This window comes from Drosophila nasuta, chromosome 2L, assembly GCF_023558535.2.
Source record: "Drosophila nasuta strain 15112-1781.00 chromosome 2L, ASM2355853v1, whole genome shotgun sequence".
Classification (NCBI taxonomy): Eukaryota; Metazoa; Arthropoda; class Insecta; order Diptera; family Drosophilidae; genus Drosophila; species Drosophila nasuta.
Window position 1 is genome coordinate 4,630,999 of NC_083455.1, and position 12,241 is coordinate 4,643,239.

At 35.7% G+C, this 12,241-nt stretch overlaps 3 protein-coding genes across 4 annotated transcripts in view; 1 reads left to right on the forward strand and 2 right to left on the reverse strand.

Annotated features, from left to right (window-relative positions):
• LOC132788137 (uncharacterized) overlaps positions 1 to 2,141 on the reverse strand; it is a 29,897-nt gene extending 27,756 nt beyond the window's left edge. Inside the window, exon 1 of one of the 2 annotated variants that reach the window (XM_060795458.1) lies at positions 1,981 to 2,141. Coding sequence is in view for 1 of the 2 variants with exons in the window: in XM_060795477.1 (XP_060651460.1) it covers positions 1,981 to 2,012 (32 nt within the window). In the remaining variant the exon portion in view is untranslated. The remainder of the gene's footprint in view (positions 1 to 1,980) is intronic. The other variant, XM_060795477.1, reaches the window with a different exon arrangement.
• Positions 2,142 to 2,621: 480 nt separating this feature from the next.
• LOC132796812 (uncharacterized) lies at positions 2,622 to 3,323 on the forward strand. Its single transcript, XM_060808126.1, has 2 exons — positions 2,622 to 3,034; positions 3,091 to 3,323. The coding sequence occupies exons 1-2, from the start codon at positions 2,705 to 2,707 to the stop codon at positions 3,223 to 3,225; spliced, it is 465 nt and encodes a 154-aa protein (XP_060664109.1). The 5' UTR covers positions 2,622 to 2,704; the 3' UTR covers positions 3,226 to 3,323.
• Positions 3,324 to 4,875: 1,552 nt separating this feature from the next.
• LOC132784806 (transient receptor potential cation channel protein painless-like) lies at positions 4,876 to 9,588 on the reverse strand. The gene is made up of 3 exons (XM_060790670.1): positions 9,367 to 9,588; positions 7,387 to 9,309; positions 4,876 to 4,953 (listed from the first exon to the last, which is right to left on the reverse strand). The coding sequence occupies exons 1-3, from the start codon at positions 9,586 to 9,588 to the stop codon at positions 4,876 to 4,878; spliced, it is 2,223 nt and encodes a 740-aa protein (XP_060646653.1).
• Positions 9,589 to 12,241: the final 2,653 nt, after the last annotated feature.

The following is a 12,241-nucleotide window of genomic DNA, read 5'->3' on the forward strand; positions in this document are numbered from 1 at the left end:
TGTTGTCAATGTCAGCATTGCCAGCCAACTGCTGATATTTATTAATGAATTTGTTTTCCCCTAAGATTTGTCACTGTTACATCGTTATTTCCGCATTTATTAAATAAAGTGCAGAAATGGATTATTCTCACAATGTACAAAAACAACTCTATCTTATTTCGAATGCGGATGAGTCAAAATGGGGATGATCAATTGATCATTGGGGGCATAGTGCAGTTCTGGCTCGAGTTGAGCATCCAGATCGATGCACATATGACTAAAATTTTAACAATAATTGCTATTAGCTGATGTCATACCAGAAACATTATTGTTCAGTGTTGAACTTTTAATTCATATATACAAGATTATCATCTTGATAAAGCGCGTAATACATATAACTTTACTATTACAAAATTTCATTCAAAATTCTATTAAAATTTATGTAATTTCAGCTTAGGTTTCTTGGAAATTATATGACTATTTTTAATAATGGAGGCATTTTACAATAGCTCTAAAATTTGTTAATGACGTATGATACCGGAACCCTTATTGGGCTTGGGGTTTCCAAACATTAATATTACTCTCAAAATTTCATTCATAAAATAAGTGCTTATAATATTAGAAAATTTAAAAATCATATTGAATAATAAATTGATATAATTTTATTCCTTAAATTGGAAAACAATGCTACATATTACAAAAAAAAATTGTGTTGCTGATTTTTAATAAAAAGTTTATAGAATGCAAAATAAACCATGACAAAAGCTAACTTTTAGGGTATTTTTAACATTGACGATGATCTTCAAATTTCATTTAAATAAATCTATAATTCAAACGCTGTTTTCATTGAAATTGAATGTCCGAATTAGTGATATTATCTAAGATTATTCCAGGAAATTCCAGGGTACTTTCCAATTACAAAATAATACAAATTATCGAATTTTATGATGAAGTTATATCAAGGACCTCGATTAAGATTACCAGAGAGCAAAAAATCTTCATTTGCCTTAATAGCAAACTGATTTTCTAGCCACAAGTTCAATAGCTCATTCTGGGTAAGCGTTTAACACATTTTTCTTCTTTGTTATTGTTTTAAGCATCAGTTGCCTTGAATGTTGACAGCGTCTGTTTTATCTATTGTTCAAAAGAGACTCAGCACGCGGCCAAAAACGAAACCACATACTTAATTCATATGGCGAGCAATCAAGGTCCACACACTCTACATACATACATATGTTCCACAATTCGCTGACCTAAACTAACGGGCCACGAGCGAATAAGTTCGCAATGTGCGGACATAAATAATAAACAATTTGTTGATATTTTCCTTAAAGCTTTCAGCGTACGTTAGAAACCAACGCCAAAGAAAGAATACAAAAAACTAACGGAGCAAAGAGCGTTGCTTAGGTCATTGACCAAAAAAAGAATTAATGTTATAGTAAAAAAAGAGAGCGACCACCAAAAGCGCTAGCGTTGGGGCTCTCTCTCTCTCTCTCAGCTCTCTCACAATCGAGCACGTTTTCCGAGAAAAAATCCAGCGACGCCACTTTTCTTTATTGTGTGTGTGTGGAGCTCTCCCACAGACACGCACACATACAATATGAACATAACAGTCTATGAGGGCAACTCGTCTAGTTGTAGCTTTTTGGTTGCCTCTTAGCTTTTTTGGCAAGGCAAACCAATAACAGCAGCAGCAGCAGTAGCACCAAAAATAACAAAAACAATACCAGCACCAGCACCACCAACAACAACCACACAAAGGAAAGTTGTTTTTGGCGTTGTGTAGCTCCGTTGTATAGCACAAAAGCGTTGCGCGCTTACGTCATTCATAAAAATAAAAACGCAGCGCGAAGAGCAAACGAGTGGAACCGCTGACTCGCCATCTCTGTCTATTTTGTTGTTGCTGCCGTGTGTTTGTGTTGTTGTTCGTTCTCTTGCTCTTGCTGCTTACTGCTTACTGCTGTGTGCGTTGCTCCCGTTTGCTAAGCCATTAACATTTACCTGAAGAATATTTTAACCATTTTGTTTGGCATTGTTTATACTGCTGTCGTTGACACTTTCCACGCTTATTTGAACATTTAATCAATTTGAACTACATTGCTACGAGTGTTGTGGTTTTGTTGCTTTTGTTTCTCAAGCCGCGGCCGCAGGTTTTTGTTTTGCACACACAACTTTAAGCGTGACCGCAGGTTCACTTTCATAACACACTATTTTAACTAGAACAACATACTGAAAGTTACATACTCCACAATTACTAGTATGGTTACACTTTAATGAAAAAATAAATGAATGATGAAGATTTATTATCTTTTATACCATAAAAGAATGTTTTTGAAAAACTAGTAACGTTTACTTTCATACGCGAGCTTAAGCTTGAAGTATTTTAATACCGCATAGTACACAATATACCAGCAAACAAATTATGGATTTTTGTATCAATGAGGTTTTGTCAGACATAAAGACACGTCTCCATGTGAGTGTTTAATATTGATTGGCCGCCATAATTTAAACAAGAATTTAAAAATCAATTTTTAATTAAATTGTAATAGCCTTTCATTTTAATAATAAAAATAATAATTGAAAAAAAAACAAGAACCGTAAGTAAGAATTAGATTATTTCTTAATTTGGATTTTAATGCAGTAGGCCGACGATATACCAAAAGAAAAAGTCAAACGATCCCAACTGAAAATATAAAATTTAGTTAAATTTTGGTTTATATCAGCTATGAAGAAAAGCAATGAAATTATAAATGACATGTCTGGATATTCCGGTGGATATCGCCGTAGACGTTTGCATCAAGGCATTTGCCGCCGACCGGAGAACTTTGAAGTTAGGCGGATATGGAGAAATGTTAACCGACAGTTTGAACGCGGCATGGAACGAGCTCTAGGAGGTATGGAACCTCGTGATAAAATTTTGGCCACCGAATGGATTAACAAGCTCATGGGAAAACCGCCAAATTTACTGCAATACAATGAACGCAATTCATTTATTAGGAAGCCTTTTAGTAACCCTTCTATATTAAATAGTTTGTCCAAACTTACAGCTATTATGGTAAATTGAGAAACTTCAGTAAAATGGAAGACTAATAATTCTCCTTCTGCATGCAGCCAATGATATCACTCAAAAAGAAAAGTGTTATTGAACTCATAAAAAACTCGGTAGATAATGGTGAATTTATATATAAGCTACCAGTTCCGCGTGATGGAGCATTTTTTATTTTACATCTTAGTCCAAATTTATAAATGGAATTTATTTTATATCTTACACAATCGAATCATTTCATTTAAATTTGAATTTGGACGACCGATATTCGATGAGCAATAAATTATTTTTATTCTTAGCCTCTTCTGTAGCCACCTTGACAAAAAAAGATTGATTGCATTATCGTAGCAGGAAGCAATTTAGTGGTAGTAAATAGCGGAATAAATTCCATCCATTTAATTATTTGCCAAGGAAGTAAGTAAATTAAAAATAATTATATGTCTAGATTTGAATATTATATCTGTTTGGTATCATAATGCCATAAATCATAATTTGAATTTAAATTACCGTGGCCATTGTCTTGTGAAATATCTTAAGTACAGAACACTTGCACATGTATCTCTCTCGATAGCAGGCGTTCTTTTCTGTGGCTACACTTTCTTCCTATTGTTTGCTTTTATATTTAAAAGCAATTAATTAATAATTTATTTAGACAAAATGTCACTGTGCGTCAGTGTAGCCACCTTGACAAAAAAAAGATTTATTGCATTGTCGTAGCAGGAAGCAATTTAGTGGTAGTAAAACCGTAAAAGTAGATAGCGCTGTTAGCAGTTGGCGCTAACTTCAAATGCTATATTCTTAGTATTCTATTTTAATCTTTCTGCGGATTATGCAGCAAAAATATAAAATGCACAGCAGCGGAATAAATTCCATTAATTATTTGCCAAGGAAGTAAATTAAAAATAATTATATGTCTAGATTTGTATATTATATCTGTTTGGTATTATGAATTACCGTGGCCATTGTCTTGTGAAATATCTTAAGTACAGTACACTTGCACATGTATCTCGATAGCAGGCGTTCTTTTCTGTGGCTACACTTCCTATTGTTTGCTTTTAATTGCAATTACCTGTCAGATTAATGGACAACTCTACCAACAAGGCTCGTCTCTTAATTGTAGCAACAACAAGCAGCCAACTTATTATGCAGTTGGTGCCACCGTTCATCGCTGCAACAGCGCTCAGCACATTTGCATTGTTTTATTGCCACTTAAAACTCCCCTCGCACCAACACACTTACAAACGAACTTCTCATTTTCACACATGATGTGAAGCATTTCTTAATGAAGATTCAACAATGGCAACAAAACTCAACACAACTCAACTCAACTCCATCGTTGCCATTACCTTTGCCTTTGCCTTTGCTGTAGTACTTATCCTTTTTGACCACACCAGTTGCACCAACTGCAAATGAGCATGTGAAGTGCTACGCAAAACATGTGGAAAGGTTTCAACGCTTAAGTGCAATACACACCTGTTTCATGAGAGGGGCCCTTCTTGAATCAAGCAACTAACTTTAGCATTTCGATTTTTCTTGTCAGTTTTTTCATGAGCATACTTTTAGGCGTTAACAAATTGTCGATGGTATTTAAACAAAAGAATAGTTGTATTTCAAAACAAGTTGGACAACTACAGTCGATTGTGCGATATAGTACCAGTCAAAGCAACTAAGATACTCTAAAATTTTTTGATCGCAACCAAATTTTCAAGAATCATAAATTCTTCTATTGTTATTGTATGTACCAAAAATTTGGGCATGGCTAAAATTTGAAAGAAACTTGATCTGCGTGTAAATATAACAATCTCTTCTATCTATCTCTTATAATCCCTAAGAAATACAGTCTCTAAAATCTAGGTGTTCGGATAGACGGAGGGACAGATGGACATGGCTACATCGTCTTGAAAGTTGGCGTTCTTCCTTCCTTCCTTCTATGGGTAGCGGGTGTAAAAACTTCTAGAGCATATACTAAGAAGGAATGAGATAAGATGCGAGTCCAGTTAAAACCATTTTATCGAAAATATGCTAATTGTCGCATTCATAATATGAATAGATACTGTCTATACATCGTATTATTTTTTTGATTTTATATAATATTATTATACCCGCTAGTCATTGGGTAGAAGGGTGTTGTAACTTTGTGCCTTCACAAAATGAAAGTAGCACTGATCAACGTCAGCAGTCGAGATGATATAGCCATGTCCGTCTGTCCGTATGAACACCTAGATCTCAGAGGCAATAAGAGATAGAGCTATAAAACTTTTCGCCAGCATATGTTATGTTTGCGCAGATCAATTTGTTTCAAATTTTTGACACGCCCACTTCCGCCCCGCATATTGACAACAATCGAATAACAAGCGTAATTTTAAAGCTAGAGCGAAATTTGGTATATATAATATAATAATAACTATAGTAGTTATGATTCCTGAAAATTTGGTTGCGATCAGATAAAAATTGTCGAAGTTCTCAAAGAAATACTTTTGTATGAACAAAAACTCCTACTTAACATACTAGGGGTCTTAGTTACTTTGGCTGAGAATCTGGAATATTGTGCCGTCTGTGGTATATTTTAAATGTGGTACTATACCGATATACAAAATATACAGTTTGGCATATTTTCAGCACTTTTACAGTATATTATTTCGGTATATTTTGGAGAATATTACCGGATTTTTTTGCTTTTATTCAAAATGGTTAGCGGATATCTCACAGTCGAACACACTCGACTGTAGCTTTCTTACTTGCTAAAAATAGGTATGTATGTTTAATGTATTATACATAAAAATATTATCGATTGTGCGTCGAATTTATAATAAACGTCGCCGCATTACCTAGTGTGTCAAGTACAGTCAAGCTGGACTGCGATTCCAACAGCACAAACTTTGAAAAGGATTCTGTACCAGATAGGCCAAGTACTAAAAAAAGAGTAAAATTTGACATGTCTGGAAGAATTTCAAAAGATCAAAGGACAAAAAGCATGCCAAATGCCTTGACTGAAGCCAACGAGTACAAGATAACATAAGTGTCGATACGTCAAAATTTGTATACCGGGTGATATTATCGGTGACAATCGATGACCCTATCGACACTTTCGATGTCGACTAGTAATCCTCTAATTCATATGAATATTACTTCAGTTCAAATTGATCTTCTCGAAAGATTATTATCGTAAAATTGCAGTAAATGTGATGAGTTTGTTACGAGTTGGGCTATAGGCACAATTTATTAGTGCTAAAATTTTTCTTGATGAAATTTAAGCCAATATGAGATTTTTAAAATTGCAATTTTTAATGAAAGATGATAGATAATCTTTATTGGTTACTAGTAAATGAACAAATTAATAAATCTTTATATTCTTGCTTTAATAAATTGTTGTTAAATAATGATGTACTCAATTGGCTGGATTCTTAATGTCCAACTGGTTTTTGATCTCCTTCAATAGCATCCTCATATCCTCAAGTCGTTGTTCTATGAACATTTCGAGTTGTTCGATTTTTAATAATTTTAAGAGCTCGGACAACAGTCTGATTTCCAATTGTTATATTAGCGTAAGGGTGGCGTTTATTGGATACACAAGACTGGAAGAAAGTTACTTTATTGGCATCCACTTCTTTATTGAAATGGAGGATATTATCTCCTTCATTCGCAAGTTCAATACATTCAATAGTCTGACTTCTATGCCTCTGACTGTACACCTCCACCCGATTCTTTTGGTTTGGAAATATGGATACATAGCCATAGGTAGATTCTGCATGGATTCTCATCAGTTTCTTAAAGATGCGAAGCCCACGTTCCAATCGAGGCCAATTCCCGTCTAAAAGTCCTTCATAACTGTACAACACATTTGCTCGACAAATGGCAGCATTGAGCCCGAATAGTCTTTGAAGCATAAGAGAAATAATAAATAGTGAAATAAGCATAATTTAACAAATAAGTAGTATACGATCGACTATGAGATACCCATTACCCACTTTTAATAAATAAATAAAAGCTATAATATAATTAATTAAATAATTGAAGAGATATATTTTTTAAAATATACCATGGAGTATTTTCAGTGACATGGATCGACGGGCATGGCTATAATTTCTTGGTTGTTGACACTGATACATTATGGAGTCGGTAATGACTCATTTAGCCTGTTACATAGATTCCCTGCTGTTATAATAATCTGCTACCCTATGAGTATCGGGTATGGAAACACAAGGTTTTATGCAAACACCCAGACATGTCTGGATACCGTGCATTGAAGTCTTTGAATTTCTGAGACAAACACTTCTAAACTAACGTACGGGCAGACAATATGACATGTCTCCGATTACGTAAATAATATATTTACTTATGGCACACTAAACTTCACTCACCTGCGTATCGCCGACAGCCAGGCCGCCCAGTAAATTGGTCAGGACCATGACCATAAACATGAATATGATCACCACAAAAATACTGAAATATCCATTAGCGTCGATATTATCATTTTCACCATTGAACATAACAAGTGTCTTTATAAACGATAAATGGAGTTTTTCAAAGGAGAGACTGAAATCATTATCTGTAGCGTTCGCTGAACCGGTTAAGTTTGCTGAATCCGTAGCATTCGCTGAATTTGTAGAGCTCGGTTTGGAAAACAGCACGTAAAAGCACAAGCTGAAGCTGATCAACAGCATGGAGTACTGCAACAAGCTCTTTGCGAAAGTACTAGCCACCTGGCGTAGCATGAGCATGGGCGTCGATATGGCAGGCACAGGTAGGGCACTAATAAGATCAATCAGTTTGGTGGACATCAGCATGATGGCGAAAACGGTAATAATCCTTTGGATATCATCTCCACACTCGATGTTTGTGAGGATGAGCATAAAAATCAGAATAAAATCGATTAAACTGCGCCAATACCAATGCTTGAGTAGCAGAATAGAAATGACTTTCACAATAAGAAGATAGCCAATCAGCACTTGGAACACTACGTTAACAAACTTTTCAGGAAGCCCGTTGTTATGACGATCAGAAAAATGCAAGCAAATATGGATCCACAAGATCAAAGTTAAGATGATATTGATGATAAAGTGGGTGAAGAAGATGGTGGTGAGTCGACGCCACTTCAGCTGCAGAAAGCAGGTGATCAACGGATGCTCCAACAGCGGACACAGCTCCTTCGACCGGGCCATGCAGGCAATGGGAGCAATATCGAGTTCGTTGTACTTGTTGGTCATATTCAGACAGTTCATTATGATCTCGTAATCCTCGTGGCTGGTCTTCTCGCCTCGCCCAGTGATGCAGTAATCGAAATGCTCCTCCAGAAGCTTGGCATCAATATCCTCGATCAACAAGCGATTCTTGTCATTGCGCACTCCCAATCTGGCGCCCTCCTTCAAGAGCACTCTTATGGCAATCTCATTGTCACAGAGCACCGCATAATGCAGAAGCGTTTTGTGTTGATCATCGAAGTCATTGATATACTGCCGCTGGACCTTAAACAATTGCTGCAAACATTCCTGGTATTCGTTGATGTGATAGTGATTGATCATCGGTATCCATTGCTCCTGTATAATCATAGTTTTTAGAAGCGTGCCCTTGGGCACCAGCTTGAGATATTTGCTCTTAAGCAATTGGAGAGCAGTCGACCAGTTACCAGTTTTGACAGCCAACTCCACAAGATACTCATTTTCATGAGGTGAATTCTTTTCCAGGGTGGCAAGCACTGCTTCGAGTGCATTCTCAGTACGATTTATGATGTGCTCCATGAGCAAACGTCGCAACATTTTCTTATTGTCCCAGTTTACAGTGGTCTTTTGGTATTGCACCAGAGTTTTGAGCATTTCAGAGACAGGCAGACTGAGTAACGGACGCACTAGGAGACAGTAGAGCTGGTCACTGTTACCGTCGAGAAAATGCCTCCACAGAAAATAGAGTCCTTCGAGATAATTGAAAGGACTGAGTTGGGGTGCATTTAGAAACTCTAGGATCAAATCCGCTCGTGTCGATTGTGAGATATTTTCGTTGAGTAGTACTTGTTGCATGAGAGATTTGTTATCAGAGTCGACAATATTGGGCGAAGCACCTTTGTTCAATAGCAATCGAATGGCGTAATCGAGACTGGAAGCATTCTCTTGTCTTAGACTTTTGATTAATCTACTTAATGCTGTTTCCCCCTCATACATGTGATCAACATCTACTTTGGAGTTGGTTCGATATATCAGCACGAAAAGATTGCAGTCTTCATATTCGTCTGAACCGATTCCTGAATCGATTGCATAGTGGATGGCAGCTTTATTAAGCTTCGGATTAACCTATTTAGGGTTTCACTTATATATTTATATATATTAATCACTATCTTATTCACTTACGTAGTTGGGATCGCAGCCAGCATCGAGAGACGCTTCTATAAATCTAGCACAGTCTCTTGTTGATAGGGTCTTCTCAAAGATGGTCATTTGATTGTCGTTATCCCTTTTTGAGCTGAGGTTGGGCTGAGCACCACGTGTGATGGCACGTTTAAATCCATCCAAATCTTTCGCTTCAAATGCATCCTCTAGCTCTTGCTGAGCATCGACTTCGCCCTTCGCCATTCCTAGTTCTTTCTCAACTAAAAATTAAATCCGTAATCAGCTAAAATATATGCAACTTAGCATGGAAGTAAATTCTGAATCATACTATAAATTTTACTCTAGGGTCATATCGTTGATGAATATGTAAGAATAAAGCTGAATACATTTGGAATTGAATGCTGAATGCATTAAATTAAAAATTATTTATTGTTTGTATATCATAGCGTAAATTGGTAAAAAAAAACGGAGTTCGGTTTTAAATTGGTCCCATGAAGTTTTCTATTACAAGAGTTGTTGAAAATTTCCCATTTATCAAATTTGAAAATATTGTTTTCCTGGTGTGAATCCAAAATGCATATTTCATAATAATAAGTTCTGTATAAAATAAATATAGCAAAGCTGGCCATAACCGACACCTCTATTAAGGGGACACTAGTCGAAAATTATCCACTAAAACGAATCAAACCAATACCAAAGGGGAAAAGCTTAAGGGAAAACAGCCATCAATCGATAAGTAGTAATGTTAATTAGTAAATGTTATTAATGTTCGGCCAAGAGAAATTTCACTGTATCCCACATCTAGAATTTATCTTTATTTTGTTACTGTACAGATTTACATTGAATTAATGTTTATATTGTACTTTATTATTGCACCAGCATGGTGATTAATATTATCGAATGATTTATATTATTACTTAAAGTTGAAGCTTAAAAAAAAATAACAACTTAGGTATATAGTACTCTTCAAACGAGTCACGAATGAAGTATCCGTTTGGTGCTGGTGGAAGGTTTATTCTATGTGGCGTACGCGCTGGCTTCTCCGGGCTTTGCTCAGTAAGCATGGGGCTAAAGAAAAGGGCCAACTGATAAGACGCACCACTATATAACAATAATAGATTAAGAATTCGCGTACATATGGGTAGACAGAGTAAGAGGAGTGTAGGGGGAAAGGTACATTAAACAATGGTGAACGAGAAGAGGATGGGAAGGAGAGGAAGAAGATGGAGTCACCAGACGCTCATCCTACCGTGATCCTGCATTCAAATGCCAATAAAAATGTTGGCAGGATCCCTAAACGAAAGTGGATCGGATAAGTTACTCCTGTGGAAATTTATCAAAAAAGATAAAAATAAATGTTGAAAAAAAAATAATAAAGCTATAAATATATAAAATGATCGAGCATAAATATAATATAAATAATTATTTTTAAATCTATAAATATAAATAAATTAAGAGTTATGAAAAATGCTAGTTTAAAATGAACTATTTTGGTTCATTTAGAATGGAATGCTAGAACATAGAACATTAAATACAAATTAAACGAGGATCAGCTGATGGCTGTCACTCAACGAAAGTCTTTATATTGCCAGTCTCGCAAGGTCATTGACCGCTGGGATTGCAGTCAGCTGAAGCAGCGCTATGGTCAAATGGACCTTTGCTTGTAAGCTCTAACTCTAGCTCATATGTTATCAATTAGTAAGACTGAAGCAGACTTACTTACATTCGCGACTCCCACGCAGACAGATCTTTCCTTGTATTTGTGAGCGAGATTTTACGCATGCATAAAAGCTGATTGCTATGACCGGCTAGCCTCGATCAAAACAACCATATTTACATACTATACAAATGTATGCAGGTATGTGTGTACCTGCTTTGCGGGCAATACAGACATATGAAAATTTATAATTAAATACAAATTTAAAGCTATAATTTGCCTATATATAGTACGTTGCCTGACATGCATTCTTAATTGACTGACATTGCTATTTTGTACAATAATCATGCGGTATTTGTTCTATGCGGGCTCAGGAAAAGTTTTTGACATTAAGTTCCTCGACTTTTGCCCATACAAAAATATTTCTTTAAGAACTTCGACAATTTTTATCTGGTCGTAACCAAATTTTCAGGAATCATAACTACTATAGCAATTATTGTATATACCAAAATTCGGTACTTCGCTTTAAAATTACGCTTCTTATTCGATTTTTTTTGATTTGCGGTCGAAAAAAAATTATAGCTCTATCTCTTATAGTCTCTGAGATCCAGTGTTTCATACGGACGGACGGACAGACACACAGACGAACAGACGGACATGGCTATATCGTCTCGGCTGTTGACGCTGATCAAGAATATATATACTTTATAGGGTCGGAGATGCCTCCTTCTACCTGTTACACACATTTCCTGCCGGCACAAAGTTATAATACCCTCCTACCCTATGGGTAGCGAGTATAAAAAAATAAGCTGCTATTCAGCTATTCGCCTTCCTCCAGTGTGACGCTCTCTGGCTACCAAGACAATTTCCGCAGTTTATGCAGATCATTTGTTTGTATGGGGAATATTCATGTTTAATCAATTTTAAATTTCTTCACATTTTTTTTTGTTAATATCCAACTAAGTTTTTATACGAGATTTGGTTTTGGTTGGTTTTTATATAATAATTTTGTTGTTGAATTTTAAACTCGGTTTAAATTATTATTTGGAATTAAGTTTGTAACTTGGTTTTTATGTAGAGTTTTGGTTGAATTTTTGAACTTGGTGCTGAATCTGTTAACGATAAAATGCACAAAACTAAACTTACTTGGTGCTGAATCTGTTAACGATAAAATGCACAAAACTAACCTTAGAACAACAAAGAACTAAAAATACTTATAACAGATAATTACCCTAATAT

Bases quoted from the DNA above. Each gene is read 5' to 3' on its own strand.
- LOC132796812 (XM_060808126.1), top strand. From the start codon at position 2,705: ATGAAGAAAAGCAATGAAATTATAAATGACATGTCTGGATATTCCGGT. The intron at 3,035-3,090 runs GTAAATTGAGAA...TTCTGCATGCAG, and splicing joins CCAAACTTACAGCTATTATG to CCAATGATATCACTCAAAAA.
- LOC132784806 (XM_060790670.1), bottom strand. From the start codon at position 9,588: ATGGCGAAGGGCGAAGTCGATGCTCAGCAAGAGCTAGAGGATGCATTT. The intron at 9,310-9,366 runs GTAAGTGAATAA...AACCCTAAATAG, and splicing joins CTGGCTGCGATCCCAACTAC to GTTAATCCGAAGCTTAATAA. The intron at 4,954-7,386 runs GTGAGTGAAGTT...CGCTACCCATAG, and splicing joins TGGCTGTCGGCGATACGCAG to AAGGAAGGAAGGAAGAACGC.